The sequence below is a fragment of the Danaus plexippus genome, chromosome 10 (genome assembly GCF_018135715.1).
Source record: "Danaus plexippus chromosome 10, MEX_DaPlex, whole genome shotgun sequence".
NCBI classification, from domain to species: Eukaryota; Metazoa; Arthropoda; class Insecta; order Lepidoptera; family Nymphalidae; genus Danaus; species Danaus plexippus.
In genome coordinates, this window is record NC_083543.1 from 5,021,419 (window position 1) to 5,041,193 (window position 19,775).

General features: G+C 31.3%; 2 protein-coding genes across 6 annotated transcripts in view; both read right to left on the minus strand.

The window, feature by feature from the left end:
* Window positions 1-33: 33 nt before the first annotated feature.
* LOC116766729 (uncharacterized) lies at window positions 34-6,645 on the minus strand. Its single transcript, XM_032656796.2, has 9 exons — window positions 6,487-6,645; window positions 4,015-4,178; window positions 3,413-3,556; window positions 2,926-3,146; window positions 2,326-2,856; window positions 1,905-2,246; window positions 1,464-1,704; window positions 1,093-1,392; window positions 34-1,008 (listed from the first exon to the last, which is right to left on the minus strand). Exons 2-9 carry the CDS (start codon window positions 4,124-4,126, stop codon window positions 677-679), a joined length of 2,223 nt encoding a protein of 740 aa, XP_032512687.1. The 5' UTR covers window positions 4,127-4,178; window positions 6,487-6,645; the 3' UTR covers window positions 34-676.
* Window positions 6,646-7,792: 1,147 nt separating this feature from the next.
* Window positions 7,793-19,775, minus strand: part of LOC116767078 (uncharacterized) — a 55,223-nt gene continuing 43,240 nt past the window's right edge. For 3 of the 5 annotated variants that reach the window (XM_061521464.1, XM_032657244.2, XM_061521466.1), the window contains exons 17-22: window positions 14,745-14,919; window positions 13,910-13,936; window positions 12,721-12,852; window positions 11,322-11,441; window positions 11,045-11,100; window positions 7,793-9,476 (exon numbers count right to left, since the gene is read on the minus strand). In XM_061521464.1, the coding sequence (XP_061377448.1) occupies window positions 8,837-9,476; window positions 11,045-11,100; window positions 11,322-11,441; window positions 12,721-12,852; window positions 13,910-13,936; window positions 14,745-14,919 (1,150 nt within the window). In that variant the 3' untranslated portion in view covers window positions 7,793-8,836. Of the gene's footprint in view, window positions 9,477-10,221; window positions 10,850-11,044; window positions 11,101-11,321; window positions 11,442-12,720; window positions 12,853-13,909; window positions 13,937-14,744; window positions 14,920-19,775 lie in introns of all 5 variants that reach the window. The other 2 variants (XR_009752667.1, XM_061521465.1) reach the window with 2 other exon arrangements.

Genomic DNA, 19,775 nt, shown 5'->3' on the forward strand with positions numbered 1-19,775 from the left:
TCTTCTCATTACCGTTCAAATAAAAGCCATGAAGTAATAAAATGTTATATATTAATAATTTTCATCTACATAAATATCTGAGAGGAAAAATTTTGTATAGAAAAAACATTGTATTTTAAATGGTTGAAATACCGAATAATGATCAGTCGATATTTCTAAAGCTATTTACAACAATGATTGAGTATAATTTAACATTAAAAAGAAAAATTTTAGGTGTTTCATTATTTAATCTTCAGTTATATGATTGTATGAAATAAATAAAAAAAAAGACGCTGAAAGTAATGGCCTTTAAACCTTGTGAACTGGTAACTAAGGACATAGGTTCTAGAATGTTCTGCTTAAGGAATTCTTTCGTTTGTTATGCTAATAATAGCTATTTTTATATCTTTTTCATAAAAATTTCATTAACAATATATCTCATATCACGGACACCAACAACGATTACATAAATATGCATATATAAATCTATATTTTAAAATATAAGTACGTATAAGACTTGTGATTTATCGCTTCACATAGATTTTTTACACCTCATAGAAAACACCTAGAATTGAATGAACTTGTAACAAACAATAAAATTAAAGCATTCTTCGGTTCAGACTAGCTGTGGCTATCTGTTAATAGAAGACCATCAGCACTATTTAATACGTTAAAACTAATTCTTAAGGATTAAGGTTCATTTTTCTATAACACGTTTTCGAATTGGCGGTGGACTGACAGCCACAGGACTTGGTGGTCGTAGACCTTGATCTGAACCTTCTCCCCCTCGGTCTTCAGAACTTAATTCCTCCTGAGAATCATCTGGGACAATAATAGTTGGTACGTGGTCCAAAGATTGTTGTAATTGGCCGGTTATTCTACAAATCTCTTGGTCTATTTTATGTATAAGCTTCTCTACCACAACAGACCATCGGGTCGCGGGTACAATGTGGTTAGGTGTTAGTCGAGCATCAGCCATAACAGCCAGTTGCACGCTGTTCGCGTATTGAATTATTGTTAAGGACATACCTGAAAAGTATTATGATTCAATCAAAATTCGCTGGTATTATTATAAAAGTATTAAAGAGTTAAATTCATAATATCAATCCTTACTGATATTTGCTTGAGGCGGTCTCCAGTATATGACATTGTCTACAGTTTGTCCCCACATTGTGTTTCTTGGTCTACTGTCCATTGGGGAATTGATTTCTGCGTAAGAAACTGCATACCTTCTAGATAAAACGTTTAAGGTTAATCTCGCTAGAGGCGAGGGCACGGATCTTGTTAGGGCTCCGCATCGAGCTTGGGCAGCCCACGCTGCTGCTAAGACTCGTTGTTGTTTGCAGGCATCTTCTATAGATGCAGCTATGCGCCGCGGACTTGCTCCAATCGGTAGTGAAAGACATACCATACCTAAAAATATTATAAATAATATATTTTAATACAGCGATTTATGAAAAATTCATAGTAAGTGATCAATATACCTCCAGTTTGAGATTTTTTGAAATTCTTGCCGTTGCCTTCTGCGAAGGTATAAAGGAAATTCTCACAAGCAGCTCTCGCAGTTATCAAAACGCTATCTGGAGTCTCGTTCTGTGTGTTTTCAAAGAAGGCACGTAAAGCTTCCGTTGTAGCGAATAGAGCTATGTCTGTTGTTGACACACCCAGCGCTTTTGCAGCTCTCTCCATACCCACACGAGACACTGGGCGAGACCATGAAGTAACCTTTAATTTAAAATGACCTCAATACATATTAAACTCATCACAGCATATACTGCATATTGAAAGCAAGTGTCGCTGATATAATGAATTCTATTTCAAAGAAAAAGAACAAATATGAAATATAGAAGAAAGTAGTTATTTTTCGAAGTGTTAAATATTCGTAAAAATATTAAGTACACGTAAAATAAGTTGGATAAACTCACTTTTCTTCCACATAATGATGATGTCTGCAATATATTTCGTTTACCATCATCAGCTCCAATAGTATTAGTCCAGAAGTTAGCTGGAGCTCGATACATCTGAATGGCACCTTTCAAAGCTTCTATCGTAGCCTTCACCCATAATTTACCTAGATCTCCGTACTTCCATGTTAAGGTGTTTACATATCTCACATGGCCAGTTGTTCGGAGATCATTTAATGCAACAAGTTCACCCCATATCGTAGATGGCAATTTGAAAATCATTCGCGTAGCTGAGTAGGATGCCTGAAGGCATTTCCCTGGCCACTTTCTAGGATCAAAAGTCACAGCAGGTGATACAAGAATCTGCAAAAAATAGATTACACATTTTTTTGTTTATTATTCTAGTCTAATGAATCCATTGAATGTTCTATTAAGATATTACCTTTGGCACTGTTAAATTTCTCTTATAACATTCTCTCTGAAGTTCATTTAAGAACGCCGTAACTGTTCTCACCGGATGAGGATCTTCACTGAATGACTTCTTTTTTGTTATGTCTCTGAAAGCGTTTGTCGCAGAAATGACTATCATACCCGCTACATGAAATATTCCCGGCAAACTTTTTCTACATTGAGTGCTCTCAGTGGGATCGTATTCAGATATAAATTCATTCCAAACGTTTGACAATGTTTCATTAATCTTTTCCCATAGTTCTGGTATTGCAGATGGTGCAGGAAATAAATTTGTCAAGGGACTATGCTCTTGGTTACTTGCTTCAACTAAACGAGATTCTGGCAGTTGTTCTACTAACAATAAATCGCCTATATTCAGCGATTTCTTACCCGTCAGAAGTAAATGATGGACCCTAACTAAAATATAATACTTTGGTTCAATAGAGACGCATGGAATTAATATAAACTGCCAAGGTGGTTGGTCACTCGGGAAATACTTTGATATAATATCGCTGGCGTAACCCTAAAAAAATTAAACAATATTAAAATTAATAATAATTGAAGAAGGTCTTTCTGTTGAGGATATGCTTACTTGAATGTTGTTTTCATTGACTGGCCGACCGCGGTGAATACCGCCGGCTACGATGAAATGATTTTCTAGCCTGAACGGTACGTTAACATCCCAGGCGTAGTTTCCCCAACACGATACCAGGAGATGGCGTAATCTTGGAAACATTAGACTTTCTGTATCATCACGGCGATTGATAACATGGTTTACAAGACTCTCACGAATTTCTTCCACATTCATTGTACCTATAAAAATAAAATTAATCTTCAAATATGTTATAACTTTTCACAGTATGACCGACGGAAAACTTATAAAGTAATTTATATAAAACTATGTAATAGTGTCGCTTACTTGTCAGAAAAAGACAATTTAGCTAGAGGTATCAATCAACAACATTATAACAGCTCTGCTAGATCAAGAGATACTCCGGCTTCAACATTCATATATATTTTTATATTGGAGTAGGAGATATAAAAAATGTATGTACAAAATAACAATTAGTTTTATTTACCTTTTATACACAATAACACATTAATGATACCCTGATTTCTGTGAGTGTCTAGAAGTGATCGTACAGTATCCGTTCTGATGAACTCCAGCGTGGGATATCGGCTTGACAAAAGTTTCAGCCATAATTTCTTGCTTAAACGGACCACTAAATGAAGCAGAAAATATTGTATATTATTCAGTTGACGTCCGAAAAAAAAATAAGAACTACTGTAAACTAAATTATTAGTAAAAATTAAATTCAACACATGGTCAGAAACAATACGGATTACACACACAATGATAATATGATTTAATATTCCCGATAAATGAAAATTAATGTAACTTTTTAGGGAAATTCACATTAGCTACTTTCTAAGAGAAGGTGTATATGTAACTTGGATTTATATGCTTACAGAAGGCAAATTGAAAAAATTTTAACTAATACATAATAAAATAAAAGAGTATTGTTAAATCAAAATAATATTTCTAAAATCACAAAATATTACGAAGTTTTTTAGTGAGAACATATTTTTTCTGTTAAAATCGCTATAAAATGTTCTTATATTCTGGTGTTATGTAAATACAAAAGAATATGATACAATAGGGTTAAGAAATCGGACATACCAACGTATGAAAATGCTAAAGCTGGTAGCGCAGACACTGCTATGCAAAATGCGCAATAAGTGTAAAACTCCTTTCGCAGTCGCTCACGTAGCCCAATTTGTGTTTCAGCCATAATGACTTTCTCCTGTATTTTATTCCGTGATAATGGCTGAATTCAAATTTATCTGCGAACCAAAGAGAATAACATTATTTTTTCATATTTCTTATTGGTACATGTATCGCGTATGCAATCATATATTTAGATATTTTAATACAATAAACTTATCGAGAGTGTATATAGTTTTTTGTTATTAATTTTGTGACTTTTTTTATTTAAGATATAAAAAATAGCAAAGAGAAATTACGTTCACTGTTTCTATTCTGAGCCCGACCTACCTAACGAGATGCTTTCACTTTCACAGACCTTGTGTCGGATATGTTTATGAGTTAAGAATTGTTTTACACATAACATACCTATAAATATAACAGCGCAGGAGATTCGACACTCCTTTAAATAAAACTACATTTACAATATTTGTACAGAACATATAAGTTATATTAAAAAAATCGCACAGCAACAATCGAATAATTAATTAAATTATCGGCCAGAAAATAAGATTATCTTATAGAGAGTTTATTAACCTGAACGTAATCGTAGCGATATTATTTTATATATTTTGGTATTTTTATTCTGAATGTGCTCATAGGCCCACAAAAAAGAATTGTAATAATTCATTATTCCTATGGTTTAATAATAAGACTGTTTATTTTGGATTAATGGTACATGCAGATAGGTAAAGTTTTGAAAAACACTAAGGTTTGTTTTTTAAGTGAAAGTAAAATTTTTTTGTCCAACCTTAAATCCCCATAATTTCGCATAAATTATAATATTAATAGAAGTGAGCTTGTTTTTTTTTTATAAAAGTTTCAATTTCTACGCATAAATTAAAAATATTTACTCAATTAACTGACTCGTTATTAATTTAAATAAAATATTGAAAGCGTTATATTTTTGCTTTCATAAGCTTACATTGAACAATTTATATAAAATTATACGTTTTTTTGCATAACAAAACCGTAAAGTTTTTCAATAGTTTTCAATAGAATTTTATAATAATAAATTCATTTTAAATAGGGCAAATGACAATCAGCATTACTCAGTATAGTGAACCACTGCACATATCTGACCCAAGCGATAATACTATCACGTTTACAAGCGGGTATTAAACAATCAAACATACATCAATCGATAGTTATACCTATTTGTGATTGTAGTGATACGAATAGCTTAACATATATAACCTTTAACACTGTTTGTCGTTCACATAAAAACCCTGTGACATGATCTCGTCCTACACTTGCCTGCAATGTACGTTAGACGTATGTTTATTGTTCAGTAAGTCATTTAGACGTGTGACAAGCAACTCGCTAGCTTCACGAATTTATATATTGTTATCGATTGTTAAAGAAACAGAATAGATTTAACATCGACTTTTCATAAGAATGGGGGTTAACAATGTTATACTTCACAATATGTAGGTGTAGATTTTGCTCTTAATATGTAAAATTAGACAGAAATTATTGTATACTCAGTGTAAAGAACGTACAGGATAATATGCGTTTTATGTTATATTAATATATTATTAATATGAATAAATAATTAAAGGATGTAAAGATAAAAATGCTGTTGCGATATTTTTGATATATAACTTTTAAGAATTAAATAATAAATTAGAATTTTAAATACCAAAACGTTCTCATGATTTTGTTATCGAGTGTCACTGGAATTAATAAAATCTAAAAAGGTAAAATGGCGCATACTGTTTTAAGGTTTCTAACAAATAACTCGACACGTGTATTTGAAAGTTATTTTGAATAGTAATTTACCTTACCGTACAATTTATCAGCCTCTAATAAACAAATTTTTTATATTACGCAGAACTTGTAGACGTACGACAAAAGCAATAAAATCTCAAGTATTCAAAATAATGTTTTCTTTTCTTTTTTGGCTTGAGACAGTCGTTTGATTCCTAAAATTATTTGTTATAAGTACATACATTTACTTATTTGACACCGACACGTTGATGACACCAGTAATTTTGTTTACAGATTTTGTGAAGAATGTTTATAAGATATAAAAAAAAGTAAATGCATATTTTTTTCCTATTATATATGATACATTTATGTGTACATACATATGTTAAATTTTGGAGTCATATTTTAACGAGTTTACCCTCCTACTTAACCGGTAATCATAATAGTAATCACATTGCAAAACAAAAGTTGCAATTATACTTGTGTAGTTATGGACTATTTGTTTCACTTGTTACATTTTCTTCAGGTTATAGAACAGTTTTTTCAGCACTTAATCAACTTACTAGCTATAGAATGATGAAAAATTATGTGGCTAAGTAATCTTAATGGCATCTCATATAACACCACGTTCAAAAAACATCAATCCGTAAATAAAAAAATAAAAAAAATACCGCATACCTTCGTAAAAATCAAAACCACAGTTGGTATTTCGTAAATCACTTATAAAACAAGCAATGTATTTGCACAACGTGTAAGTTAAACGGGCTCCGACAGCGGAGTGACCGTGTGGCGTGCTCCCAACGATCGGTTATCTTTTGTCCAAGGTTCAAGAACAAATCATCTGCAAGAACGTCCAGGGACTATAGATTTAGCATACAGATTAAATCTAACTCGTAACAAATGTAATAGACGTTTTTAATTTTTTGTTATAACCAAGTAATAGAAACGATTACGTAATGCTAAAATACTCGTCCAGATCAAATCATATATCTTTGTTACGAAAATTTCTCTTAGATGTAGAGATACTATTATTAGTTAACATTATTTCAAAAATTATTTACCATTATAATAATTAGTCAAAAAATTTTATTCTCAAAAAAGAACAGCAATCGTTTTAAGTTCTTAAAATGGGACAAGCGACATTTTCTTTTTCGTATCGTAATAAAAACAAACATTCCCATTATCTGTATTTCATATAGCTACCAAATTTATGAGAGGGACATAAAAATAATTTATCAGTCATAATAAAACACATGTTGTATTAGGTATCAATCTATTGTATGGAGATTTTCTTTTGTGATATATATTTTTTTAATCAGTAATCTAAGGTCACTTAATTGTGTAGGTAATTTAATATTTGTTTTGTATTTCAGATTTCTTAAACATATCTACTGCGGCTAAAATAATTTTCACATACGTTTCAGTTCTCTTCGCAGTCATAATTATAAAATAAAAAAACTTGAAAAAAAAAATACCACAGAAATAAAGTATTATTAAACAGTTTTAGTGGCTAGTGGGGTTTTACTAAGAGGTCAGATCTTATCTTGGTGCATCATTGATGACGTGGAGGAAGAATAGTTATAAATTTTATCGATCTCCGGCGAAATAATGTCTGCAAATGCCGGGACCTTGTTTTCTCCGGTAAGAATTTATATGTTTTAGTCTAAAATTCATTATCTTACATAAATTATAGATTTTATGTTTTACAAAATAAAAACAAAAATATGTTGTTTCTTCATTTTAAATCGTGAATAATTTGAATGTAGCATTTTAAGTTGTTTTTCTGTCAAATTGTCAATCACCTTCGGTGTGGAAGTCGGACTTGTACTTTGGTATGTTCTTCTTGAACAAAGAAGAGAGGTAATTTTAAAATAATTTAATTCCGTTTATATATTTTCAAATAACAAAATGATAAATTATTATAACACAAGTACTAAACCAAATTATCGTAATACTATATAAGAAATAAAATAAAAATCATAAACAAAATTAAACTGATTTATTGAAACATTTTAGATTTAAATTAATATATTTCTTACTAAAGCTAATGGGCTTTCACTTATATAACTAATAGAGGCGATAATGAACGCTATAACAGACGTCGGCCATAAGTACAATATGCATTACGTTATACGATAACACTAGGTATCAATAGGATGTTTTGCTTTTGCGATCGAGACCTCGGCTCGTGCAGAACTGGCTTAATTTATATTAAAAACAAGTTCAAATTCAGAGGAACTATTCTTACATTCTTTTCGTATTATAAAATAAGCCGGCACCACACGACCTCCGTTACGACCTAAAGACAATTTTTATGGAAGATTACAATTTTCTATACAGAAATACTAAATCATTACACATTTAACATTACATTAATAAGACAAATGCTTTCAAAATGACATCGGGGATACGAAATGCCGCAAGCGCGTTGATACCTAACTAGTACCGTTTATAAATAATACAAGGAGCGTACAAGTAAACAACTTGATATAACATACAATACAATGTACATAAGGTGTAGGAAGGTAAAATGAAATGAAGTCCTTACAGCCACTCTTATCACATAACACAACGCTGTAAGCGTTACAGCTAGTTTGTCTATCATAGAAAATCTAAAATATCGTCTGTATACAAACATGTGAATCGAAATCTACAAATAATAGTATAATCCGGTTTCTTTATCCATCTGTAATGTACAGGGGTCAAGCTTATCTATGTATAAAAAAAAAATTGCGCAAAGCAATCGATTCAGAAACGAAATACATTTCAAGTCGAACGATTTTTTTTTAACTGGAATACATTTAACATCGATTACAATTTGGCCAAAACAAGATCTTAATTTAAGCTTCGATATAAATGCGAACAAGCCTTGCTCTTCGTAGTCATGGCACGAAACGCTAATTATTCGAAGGGAATATTTAATGAAACAAAACGTCAGAATGTTTGTTGGTCAGTCCGGTAATATTTTATACAGCACAAAGGAACCTTATCATATTGGCCTGCAACAGTTTCTACATAGAGCTGTGCGTTAAATGGCGCTCGCCCTGATTTGTTTTGGTGAATTAAACTTTTGTTCGTAAGACCTCCGCGGTATTCCGCTTACTTTTTTGGGTGACGTACTGTAGTTAATAGAAGATGGCAAAGATTTATATCCTCCATCCGAACTATAATCCGTGTCTGTGGACTGACCGAGACTTGGACTGTGTCTGTTCCCGTTTACACTCTCTTTGCTACTTATCCTTCCATTGTAAAGATCCCCATAGGAAGTGTGATGTTTTATGGAAGTCTCCTCGATAACTGCTGTTTTAGAAAGTAAAGGCTCTGTGGATAGATAATGCTGGTTGTGAAAATTCTCTATCGATTTGGAACGTGACGAGTACAGGCTTCGTCGTTCATATCTATCGTTGAGAGACGAATCTCGTTTGATATATCTTCTATTGTCTGTGTTGTTTAATGCTTGAAGGTATTTAGATCCAACCCGACTGTTAGGCTTCAGCAGAACCGAGTCCCGCTTGTCATTAAGATTGTCCGTCTGTCTGTTTTCGTCTAATAGTCCGTTCACTTTTCTCGCACCGCACTGACATTTCACGGTCCCATTACTACCAGGCCTTTTTGTCTTTTGTGCTTCACTATACGGCAGCTTCCTTCCACTAGCTTGTTCATTCCAACTGTGAAAATAATAAAGTGCATTAATATTTTGTAATGAATAATGATCTAACTTTGAGTTGATATTGTTTATCTAATTATTTTAATAACGATGATAAATACAGAGAACATTTATGGAGAAAAATCTTTTAAAATCGTATATGAATTCTAATCTAAAATGAGTTCCTTTTAGCCTATCTTCTTTCAAATCGCTCACCTTTACGTTCTGTTGTGGCAGCGTGTAACATAGAGATAATTTTCAAAATCAAGGCCATGGTTAAGAAACGTTAGTTCACAAAATAAATTATAACAACTACACACAGCACTCTAATATCACCTGTATTTTTTGTTCATAAAAAATGTCGAGGGATCTTGTATAATAAATTTTAGACAACCTATATTGTGCATTTATTTGCAATATATGTATGTATAAATATATATAACAGTATAACCTTTACAAAGCTCTAGAAAAATGCTTGTATAATAAAAGAACACTCTATAAAATATAGTTTCTTAATATGTTAAAAGGCACAATGTTATTTGTAACTTCTAAAACAGGAACAAAGTGAGGTAATTTTAATTTACGAAATAAACGATCATATGAGTCATGCTTTAATAAATTCTTATTGTCCATGAATTGCAATGATGTAATCAAGCAAGCAATTGAAACGTAAGCGTTCGGAATTAGGTATACGAAAGATGCAAGCAACACAGCAAAGTAAATGAGCACAAAAGGCAGACACCGAGCAAGCAGTCCAACCACGCTACCTGCTCCGACGGACGAACGCGCCCCAAGTGGAAGCTGTCCGCGCAGCGTGGAAATAATAACATGAGGTGGAAGTTTGTTCGGAATTATCATTGGAGGAGGGGCAGTTTAATATGAATGAATATACCAAAAAACAAAGTCATATTAATTTAAGTTGTGTAAAAAAATACTGAGGGAAATGCTAGTATTTAATAAGAACCGAGTACCGATCCCCTTTTTTTGGTATTTTTTATTAATCAAAAGTTTTGATAGGAGATTGAAACAAAATATAGGAATGGAACTAAAAGATATATAATAAGATTAAAAGCATATTTTTATCATAAACTAATTGAATGAAAGAATGATTAAATAAATAGTCCCGTGAAAAAAGGTGATATTGTTAAAGTGATAGTACACATAGAAGTAGACGAGAAAATGACTTTTTTATTCATATAGTCGCCGAAAACAGCAGCCCATTCTAGACTTCTTAAATATTTCGTGAAATTTTTAACTGAGAATGTATTTGTACATATAGCATTATATTGATTTTTATCGTTCAGATATGATATATATTTTGTGTTTAAAAACGTGAGTGATGTTTGCATCATGTGAATAATGGACTTGATTGAATTTATTGAAGCGGCGAATAACCTAAAACAATATATAAAAATACATACATATATAAGCTATAATGATAAACTATTAATAATGAAAGGTATTGTTTGAAGAAACAATGAAAAAAAAGTTCAATGTCGCTATTAAGGAAGATTACTATATAGTGGGGTCTAGCAAAAGTACAAAATGAGTGATGTATTACCAAATTAAGACAATAAATTGATCTATTACCTCACTAAACCGGAATTTTCAGAACTCGCTAGCGAGCTGCCGATAGGTGGCCGCAACTGAAAATAGAAAAATATTTATAATTATTTTTTTAGTTGTTATTTTATAGCAGCAGTTACTTGAAATGTTTGAATCTTCTTTGGCAGAAATTATAATGAACATGTTGATGACGTCACAGGAGCTTTCAGAAGAAATGAGACTTTCAGCAGGACGATAGACACCATAGAAGTGTTTGAATAAATATGAAAGTAATATATGTAGCTATGAAAGTATTTCTCACTCGATCGGTCTGTGTGGCGACGTTGCAGGTGTCATCAACTCTCGGCTCATGGCTCTCAGCCATACGCAGCATCTGTTGTTGCAACACACGCACCAATCGATCTCTCTCCTCCAACTGACCCTGAGAAAATCAAGTTATTATGTCATTAAGATCTGAGTAACTGAGTCGGAATTTCCTAGTGTTCATTTTTTGACCGAATTGAGATCTATCTATAACGTAGTTGTCATTACTTCTATGAGCAAAACTTATTTACTGGGCTATTTGTATATTTTATTAAATTCCTTTTGCCATGTTTCTCAGTATTCATTAAATGCTTGGAATTGATTTCACAAATATTTTTCACAATAACTGATAAGGATGGATTGAGGCTGTTATTAAACCATTTATTCCTTATCAATATTGCTCTCATTAGATTAAGATACAGATAAACATTGGCATATATTCGATTTTTGTACCAAAACTCTTTCTTGCCAGAAATTACATATAAAATATCTTTTAGAGGCAGAATAAAGCAATTTAGTAACGGCCAATAGCCTTTATTTGTTACTAGAAAATATTACTGTATTATTTTTTCACAGTTCTTTAAAATATAGAATTAGAATGTGATTTGATTTAGGTTAAATTTTTTTTTTGGAAAACACTAAATTTTTATAGTATTTTCATTTTATTTTTATCCCTTATTTTCTATAACTTTCAAACGATATAATAGTTTCTTATATTAAAAAATTTGGAAAATTTCATCTCGTCTTTTAGAACATACGTATCAAAAACCAACATTAATCAAACAAAAATAGTTTTATTTAAATAAGTACTCACTACGAAAATATTTAATGTTTTTAATTCTATTCAATCAAAATAAAAAACCTTGACGAAAAAATGTGTTACTGAAGATTAGATATCAAATAAATGGCTAGTGATGAATCAAATAGGTGGCACGAGATGACTTTATTGTCTACCTAACTACCGTCTGCCACGCCGCTGGTAATAAATTTCTTAGTATCCTTCCTAGATACGGTTTCCAGCTGGTTTAATTATTTACGATACTTGTATATGATATTTATGATATTAAACGTTTGTAACGTCTAATATCAAGCGTATTAAGCCTGGTAGCAAATTAAAAAACTTTTTCATTTGTATTTCGCACAGTTAGATTCGTGGAATGAATTGAGAATGAGGTGTTTTTGCTTGTTCTACTACCTAATGAGATCTAAGACTATCGCGAGTATTCATTTTAATGAACGTTTCGGTTACTTTGCAGCAACCGTGATCATCGTCATTCTCATCTCGTCTGCCCGTGATCCCGGTTGCTGCAAAGTAATCAAAACTTCGGGAATATGCAGTTTGAAAATAATAAAATAAACCGTAGTAATCCAAAAATATTAGTTTTATATTCTACTACCTGTAGGTAGACTATTTGGCGACGCATCTCGGCACAAGCATCAGGGTGCAGCGGCGAGGCGGGGAGGCGGCGCCCGTTGCCGCGCGCGGGACTCTCCGCGCACGCCGCTAGCAACGGGTCGAGAGTTTCGCTCTGTAATTGACATCAACAAACTATAGGAACATATATAACAAGATAATTATTATCATGAACCTCTTGTCACACATGGAAGATGTATTTTAATTAAAGTAATTGTATTTAATTAGGATTTAGAGGAAATATCCTGCTGCACAAAAAATACATTTGGTCATTCTGCTCATCATAACTTGATGAAACACTCACTTCCTTTTCAATTAAAATCCTTTATAGATATTTTAAGGACATTGATTTTCTACTTTTTTATTACATATACGATATTGGAAAGCATTGGTAATAGAATGAGATCAATTAATTTATGTCTCAATATAGAATTAAACTGTTCAGTGCAGCGCTACTAGTAAATTGGTGTTATATACATATATGCTATTAACGAAAAACTATATATTTGCATGAACATGCATGTATTGCATCACGAATATCACCATATCCAGTTATTAAGGTCAATTACACGCATCAATTGAAAAGTGAATGCAACTGATACTATTTAGTTCACATCGTGTTCCTAGGACTAACCAGGCTATTTGCTTAGTATTGCAATCCTAAACAGTAAATTTCAAGAAACAGAAATTCTTTTAAGTTAATCAAGCATCTATTTAAAGTATACATGATGATGTGCGTAAATTATATATATATATATATATATATATATAATACCTTAAACGTCTACTGATAAAACAAACCAAGAATACATAAAATATACTAAGCTAAGCAGTAATATTTTAATATTTTTAGTAAATATAAATTATATTAAAAATAATACGTGAAGAAATATAGCTTAGTTTTTTTTATTGATTACATTACATAAACAACACTAACACATAAGAGGTACGTATATTCTTTTTAAAAATCTACAATAACAAATACGTTATATTAACTACATACGGAAGTGATATATACCCTCAATAAACAACAAAACAGACATTAATTTGTGCCGTGAACTAAGCAATATATAGATAATGATATTTATTAACTCCCAACCTCAAAAAACATTTGTTTCTATCACTTATTTCTCATGATATATACAAAACAAATTCATAATTGTTTTACTTACACTCATCGTATGATGCTCCTCCCCTGGCTGCGCAGCAAACAAGTCGATGCAACGAAACATAAAAGTTACAAACAAAAAAAAAATGTGCTATACAGGCAACACAAACATTGTAGTCTTGTTAACAAACAAATTAACAAGTAAAGCGTATAAAAAATAATTATTAAAGAAAAGTTAATCGACGGTTTAAATTAAATATGTATTAATAAAAAATTAATCAACATTAATTTTCTACCAAGAAACAATGGCAGGTTGTATGATCTTATAACAGATTCTTTCTCATGATTATTTTTCTTGTGTTGTATTCAATGTTATCATAATTTTATGAAATTGCAAAATTATAGTTCTACTTGATTGAAAACTAATTTATGTCCAGCGTAAATTAATAATTAGTCTGCCATTATTATTTATCACATCTTCTTCTTATAATGTGTGTATAGTTTTAATGAGACACGCGAACATTTACTCAGACAAAAATTATAAATAATATAAATTATTATGTAATTAATTGATGCCACAGAAATTTCGTTAAAAAGCTAGAAAGCTGACCATCAAAGTTAGCCATTTGAAGAAAAGTGTAACACAGACGAAAAGATATATTATTTAGAAATTCAAGAAAACTCCACACACGTAGAACTATTTACTTTACGCCTAATGCATTTGTGGGTGCTATGAATTATTTAGCGTTCCCAATTTAATAAAACAGCATATGTTGATTAAATAGTACATGCAGTAAAAATGAAGGATGCACTTTATTAGGAATACAAAAAAATATGAGGCGGATAAAGTTATATCGTTCGAAAGGCATTCTTTAAACTAATGCAATCATGCAACAAACCTCTTGTAATACCCTCTTGAGTTGCAACAGTAGGGTTTTGATGTCGACGACATCTTGAAGTAATGATGAGGGCGCGGGTGCAGGGGATGTGCTCCCGTCTGATATCCCGGCATCTGATGGTGTCTGAGTACGTGACCGTTGCAACAAACGAGCCGTGCGTACTGGAAGACTGGCCCTGGAAATAAAACACAAAACTTTATATATATATTACTATTATTATATATTAATTTACAGCTAGCCTTTTACAATAAAACATTGAACTAAATCCAGTAATGTATTAGTCTATCTTGTTATGTTAAAGTCAAATGTCATCAGCTTTCTGATTCAATGGGGCGGCAATGATAGTTTCTTTAAAGAACATTACTTCTTTAAATAAATATACTGACAAAATTACCACCACCAAGCTACTAAAGCTAGAAGTTTCGAAATAAAAAAACAGGACGGACTAGTGTTATTCTAAAATATAATATGTTTCTATGGAAACATGAATGAATACCATTTCTTATTCTCTTAAAAATGTTGTATAATGTGATAGTCGTATGTATGAAAAACCCAGACCTAAGTAAAGGAAACAATTAAATTTTTTAAACTGTCTACATTATATTAATTTAATAAATTTTGTTACAATCAATTTATATTCACGTGATTAGCTGTGGGCGTGACGCTCGGTGCTAAAAACTAATTTGTAAAATAGAGTGACCTAATTATATTTAATACATATATTGCTTTATCAATTTACAAGCAGCCTTGATATGTTTTGAAATTATTTTTGTATGATATTCATGTTTTAACAATTCCGTATGATATGACTTTTAAAAAAGGAGTAATTCAAACATTAACATAATAATTTATTAGAATTAGGTCTTTTTTAGAGACCTTTATGACCCGAGAATTGTCAACTTTTTTTTTTTAAACAGAACCTTGACGTGTGATAAATAGCGCCTACCTATGATTCAAATACTTATCTATTCAATACGCTATCGTTATCATTTGATAAGTTATAAAAATAGCTCAATTTCCACTTCAAACTGTTTATTATTAAGTCCTTATGAAAATAAATAGCAATTTAATTATCTATGAGTCTAATTAAAAAAGCTGGTGAATTTTACTACTCGTCCTTGTTTAAGATTATAATAATGTAAATGTAAAGGAAGTTTGATACACAAAAAAAAGCTATTTAAAATCTTATTGTTTAATTATTTATTAAATTTAACAAAAAAAATTATCTTTTAACCTACGTCGAAGAAATAAAATATAAATCAAAGTTCTAAATTTGATTGAACCTTGCGATAAAAACGTAAGAGTTAAAAAACAATGATTTTTGTACCGGGTTTTATGTCTTTTATGGATGAAATTATTAGGTAAGCTGCAGCTACACAGTGAAAGGCAATGCAGAAAAAAAAAACTCAAATTTTTTTCTAGTTTAACAGCTAACCTAAATTAGTAATGCTATTTTTGGTCATTAAGGTAATTAGAATGTTTCATAATATTAAATGTAGATGTGCCATTTGCAAAATCACTTCTCAAATTCGGAACAAATCTCTCTGTTTATTTTTTAATTAGACGAGAATTTAGTAAAAATGATATTAGGTATTAGTCAGGTTTGTAGCGATGAAAATCCGTCATAAACAGTGTAACATGACTGAATTCCGAATATAATTACCAGACTAAATGAGGATTATGATTCAATGATAGTAAGAAAATGAAAAATTGTGTTCCATTTAGCAAAAACTAACGACGTGAATGAACGGTTCATTAATTCTGTTTATTGGCTTGAATATATAACATTAGAATTGGATTCAAAAACAAGAAAACTAGCAAGTTACGATCCAAGGCAATATGTCGAGTGGGTTTCTAATAAAGGTATAATGAACTAATGCATGCGATTTCTTAACAAGATAAGAATAAGAGCACTTAGTTATAGAAAGGAAAAACGATAATATCCGCTTACAACACCAGGCAATGGAGCGCGAAGGAAAGGTGCAAAGAAAAGAGAACATTTCAGAAATATTCATAAAAAGACAAAAACAAATATATTCGTTACACTTCAATAGAATTGTATAGAACGTTTTATTTTTAATTAAATTAGTATTTTGATTATTTTTGTGATCTGAAAGTGTCCTAAGTCGCTCTTACAGCCTTGCATCTTAAGGTCAACGAGGCACTTAATTTACTGGCAATCGGTTTTATTTCCATAACAGATTTTATATTTTGCCATATATGTATAACGAAAAATGTATAGCCCTCAGTACTACACATGAGACGCATTAAATGAAAGATAGGAAAATATATTTTACAATGATAACTTGTGATAGGAATATGTATGAATCACGTAACGTTATAATATTTTCTGAATTTGTTTCTAAATTTGTTGTAAATTATAAACACTGGCATAAAAATTACAACAGCATAAAAACTGTAGTTTCACAAAAAATTTGCACGCGATGTCTTTAAAGCACCTGTACTGTTTGGCCCTTTGGCTGCGGAGACTGGGGGCTGGGCTGGCGGACCTCGTGGGCTCAGCTACATGGAGGTCCGTCTTCTGACGCCTAGCACCCAGGGTTTGGTGCCCCGACGTGGCACTTTGACGCATCGCGGGAGGATTTCACGGCGCGCACGCACACTGCCGACTGAAGTTTGAACGAACGCGCTATCGTGCCACCACTGACGGAATCAGATCTCGCGACCCTACTCATTCACGCCGAACAGATCATAATGATTTCTTTTGTTACACTCTGTTTCAACGGTAACTAATTAAGTACTGTTAGACTACATTATCATTGCTCTACTGACATTTCTAATCTGTCACGAGGGTTGTGTGCGAGAGGCACAGGTCAGCGGACTGTGTCGGAAAATAAACGCCTCGCAAAACCTGACTATCATCACAAAGCACTTCAGTCACGCTTGTTGACTCTCACAAACACTTTCTTTTGTACATGACTCTTATAAAATACAAAAACAATTGTCATTACATCAAGGCAAGCACGACAAAAAGACATCCTAAGTATATTCGTATGTATATAAAATTATATTTAAATTTGCATTACTTCTATTAATAGGATAAAACTGAAGGTATGGATAGTCCAGTGTCAGTTAAGCGTTTGTTTATATCATGAAGGAAGACCGGCCTGTTTCTCTATAGCTGTTATGACGCATGCGTGGAACCGTTCAATAATTTCAACCCCTCTGTACCTGACTCGTAAAAGTTTGTTTCCAGTAGAAGTCAGTTTAAATTTAAACCAGGAGCCAAGAAAATTTACACAGAATGTTATAAAAAAAATCAATACCATTTCCTTTTATTTATGAAAATCATATCGTTAGGTTTCATTAAAAAATTTGAACGTGTATCTATAATCTAACATCTCTTCATTAAACAATCTTGGTACCGGTTATTTTTTTTAAAGTATTAGCTGATTATTCTTATAATTCTCGATAAGTAAACTGATAACATCTACCGATTCTCTATAATACAAGTTAAGTTAATATATATTAAGTATAGCCAAAATAATATATTCTTTGAGTATTTTTATCCCTTATCAATTGTTATTTAAGTTTTATTTGATAATGGAAGCAATTTATGAAAACGTAATACATATTTTTAACGTCGCATTTGTCCCTGACCTTTAATTAGATTTATTAAAATCCCACTCAAACACACACGTTCCACTCCGTTTAAATTATAACCTGTTACGTTAACAATGCCCAATTAAGAAGGATAGATAAATTACAGCTTTAAACATAAATTCATTACAAAATGTGCGTTCAAGAAGCATTCATGCAGTCGAGCGAGACGTGTCTGTCACGAACCCCTAACGGTAAAGCTCACTTCAAATCATTCATAAACAACGTTTTTGAAACACTAGCAAAACCAACGAGATCATTCCCATAGGGCACCATTAAATATTATAATACACTTGATAATTTTATTTTCATCATGATTGAATATTAAAAAACTATACTTGACGCGTGTGTTTTTTTTTAATTAATGTTAATGCATGGGTATAAGCTATAAGGTAATCATAAAATAATATTTATAGTCACAATTATAACATTTTTAATTGTCGATAATATAAAACCTAATAAAATATTACTGGAGCTATTAAATAAACGATTTTAACGAAGTACATTTGTGTTCAAAGGACTTCTTGCGATTAATGAATATTATTGCTTCTTATTTAATTGAAAGTCAAATATGTTAATAATATATATCTTTATAAATAAAGAGAAGAGAAGAAGAGTTAGCTAGGTGTAGGAGCAGATTCGTGTTGTTTGAGTTATCAAACTCATTTGTGTGCTTAGCACGTGTTTGTATCGTTTAATTATTCTAATATATACGAATGGTTTCCAGTTTCTCATTAAATAACTTACGTTAAAACCATAATGTGATGATTATGAACGAAAAATTCTCAACATTACGTTTATAGTGTAGCGATGCATACTTAGGGTAAGCGTAATGATTGCATTACGGTGACTTGTGATATCCAAATATTTAATCAACGTATGGTTTTTGCTTGAGCTAATAACGTACAATGATTAGTTACTTTCAATGGTACCGTTATATGGAAAATTTTCATTGATATGTTTTGCAACTTAGTATCTATTTAAGATAGTTGATTACTATGTTTCATAATAAATTTAGTATATATATTTTCTTCGATTGTTGTTTGTGATACTTAATAAATATAATTAAGCGTATCTATACAATATAAATGTTATTTTATTTTGAATATTAATCCTCCAATGGATTCAGATACATATTTGAACAGACCAAACAAGTGGTCCAAATGTGATTATACAAAAAACTTTTGTATCAAAATTTTGGTTAAAATCACTTATCGTCAATGAGATACTTAATTTAAATAAAATTATTATTATATTTATTGTTTTTCTTCACTTGGAAGTCTAATTAAAATTTATTTTACTCGTTATATTTGATTGATTTATTTATTTTATTGATAAAAACGAAAACTATTTATATTTATTAATTATTGTTCAAATTTCGATTTTAACTAGCATTTTATATTTAAATAT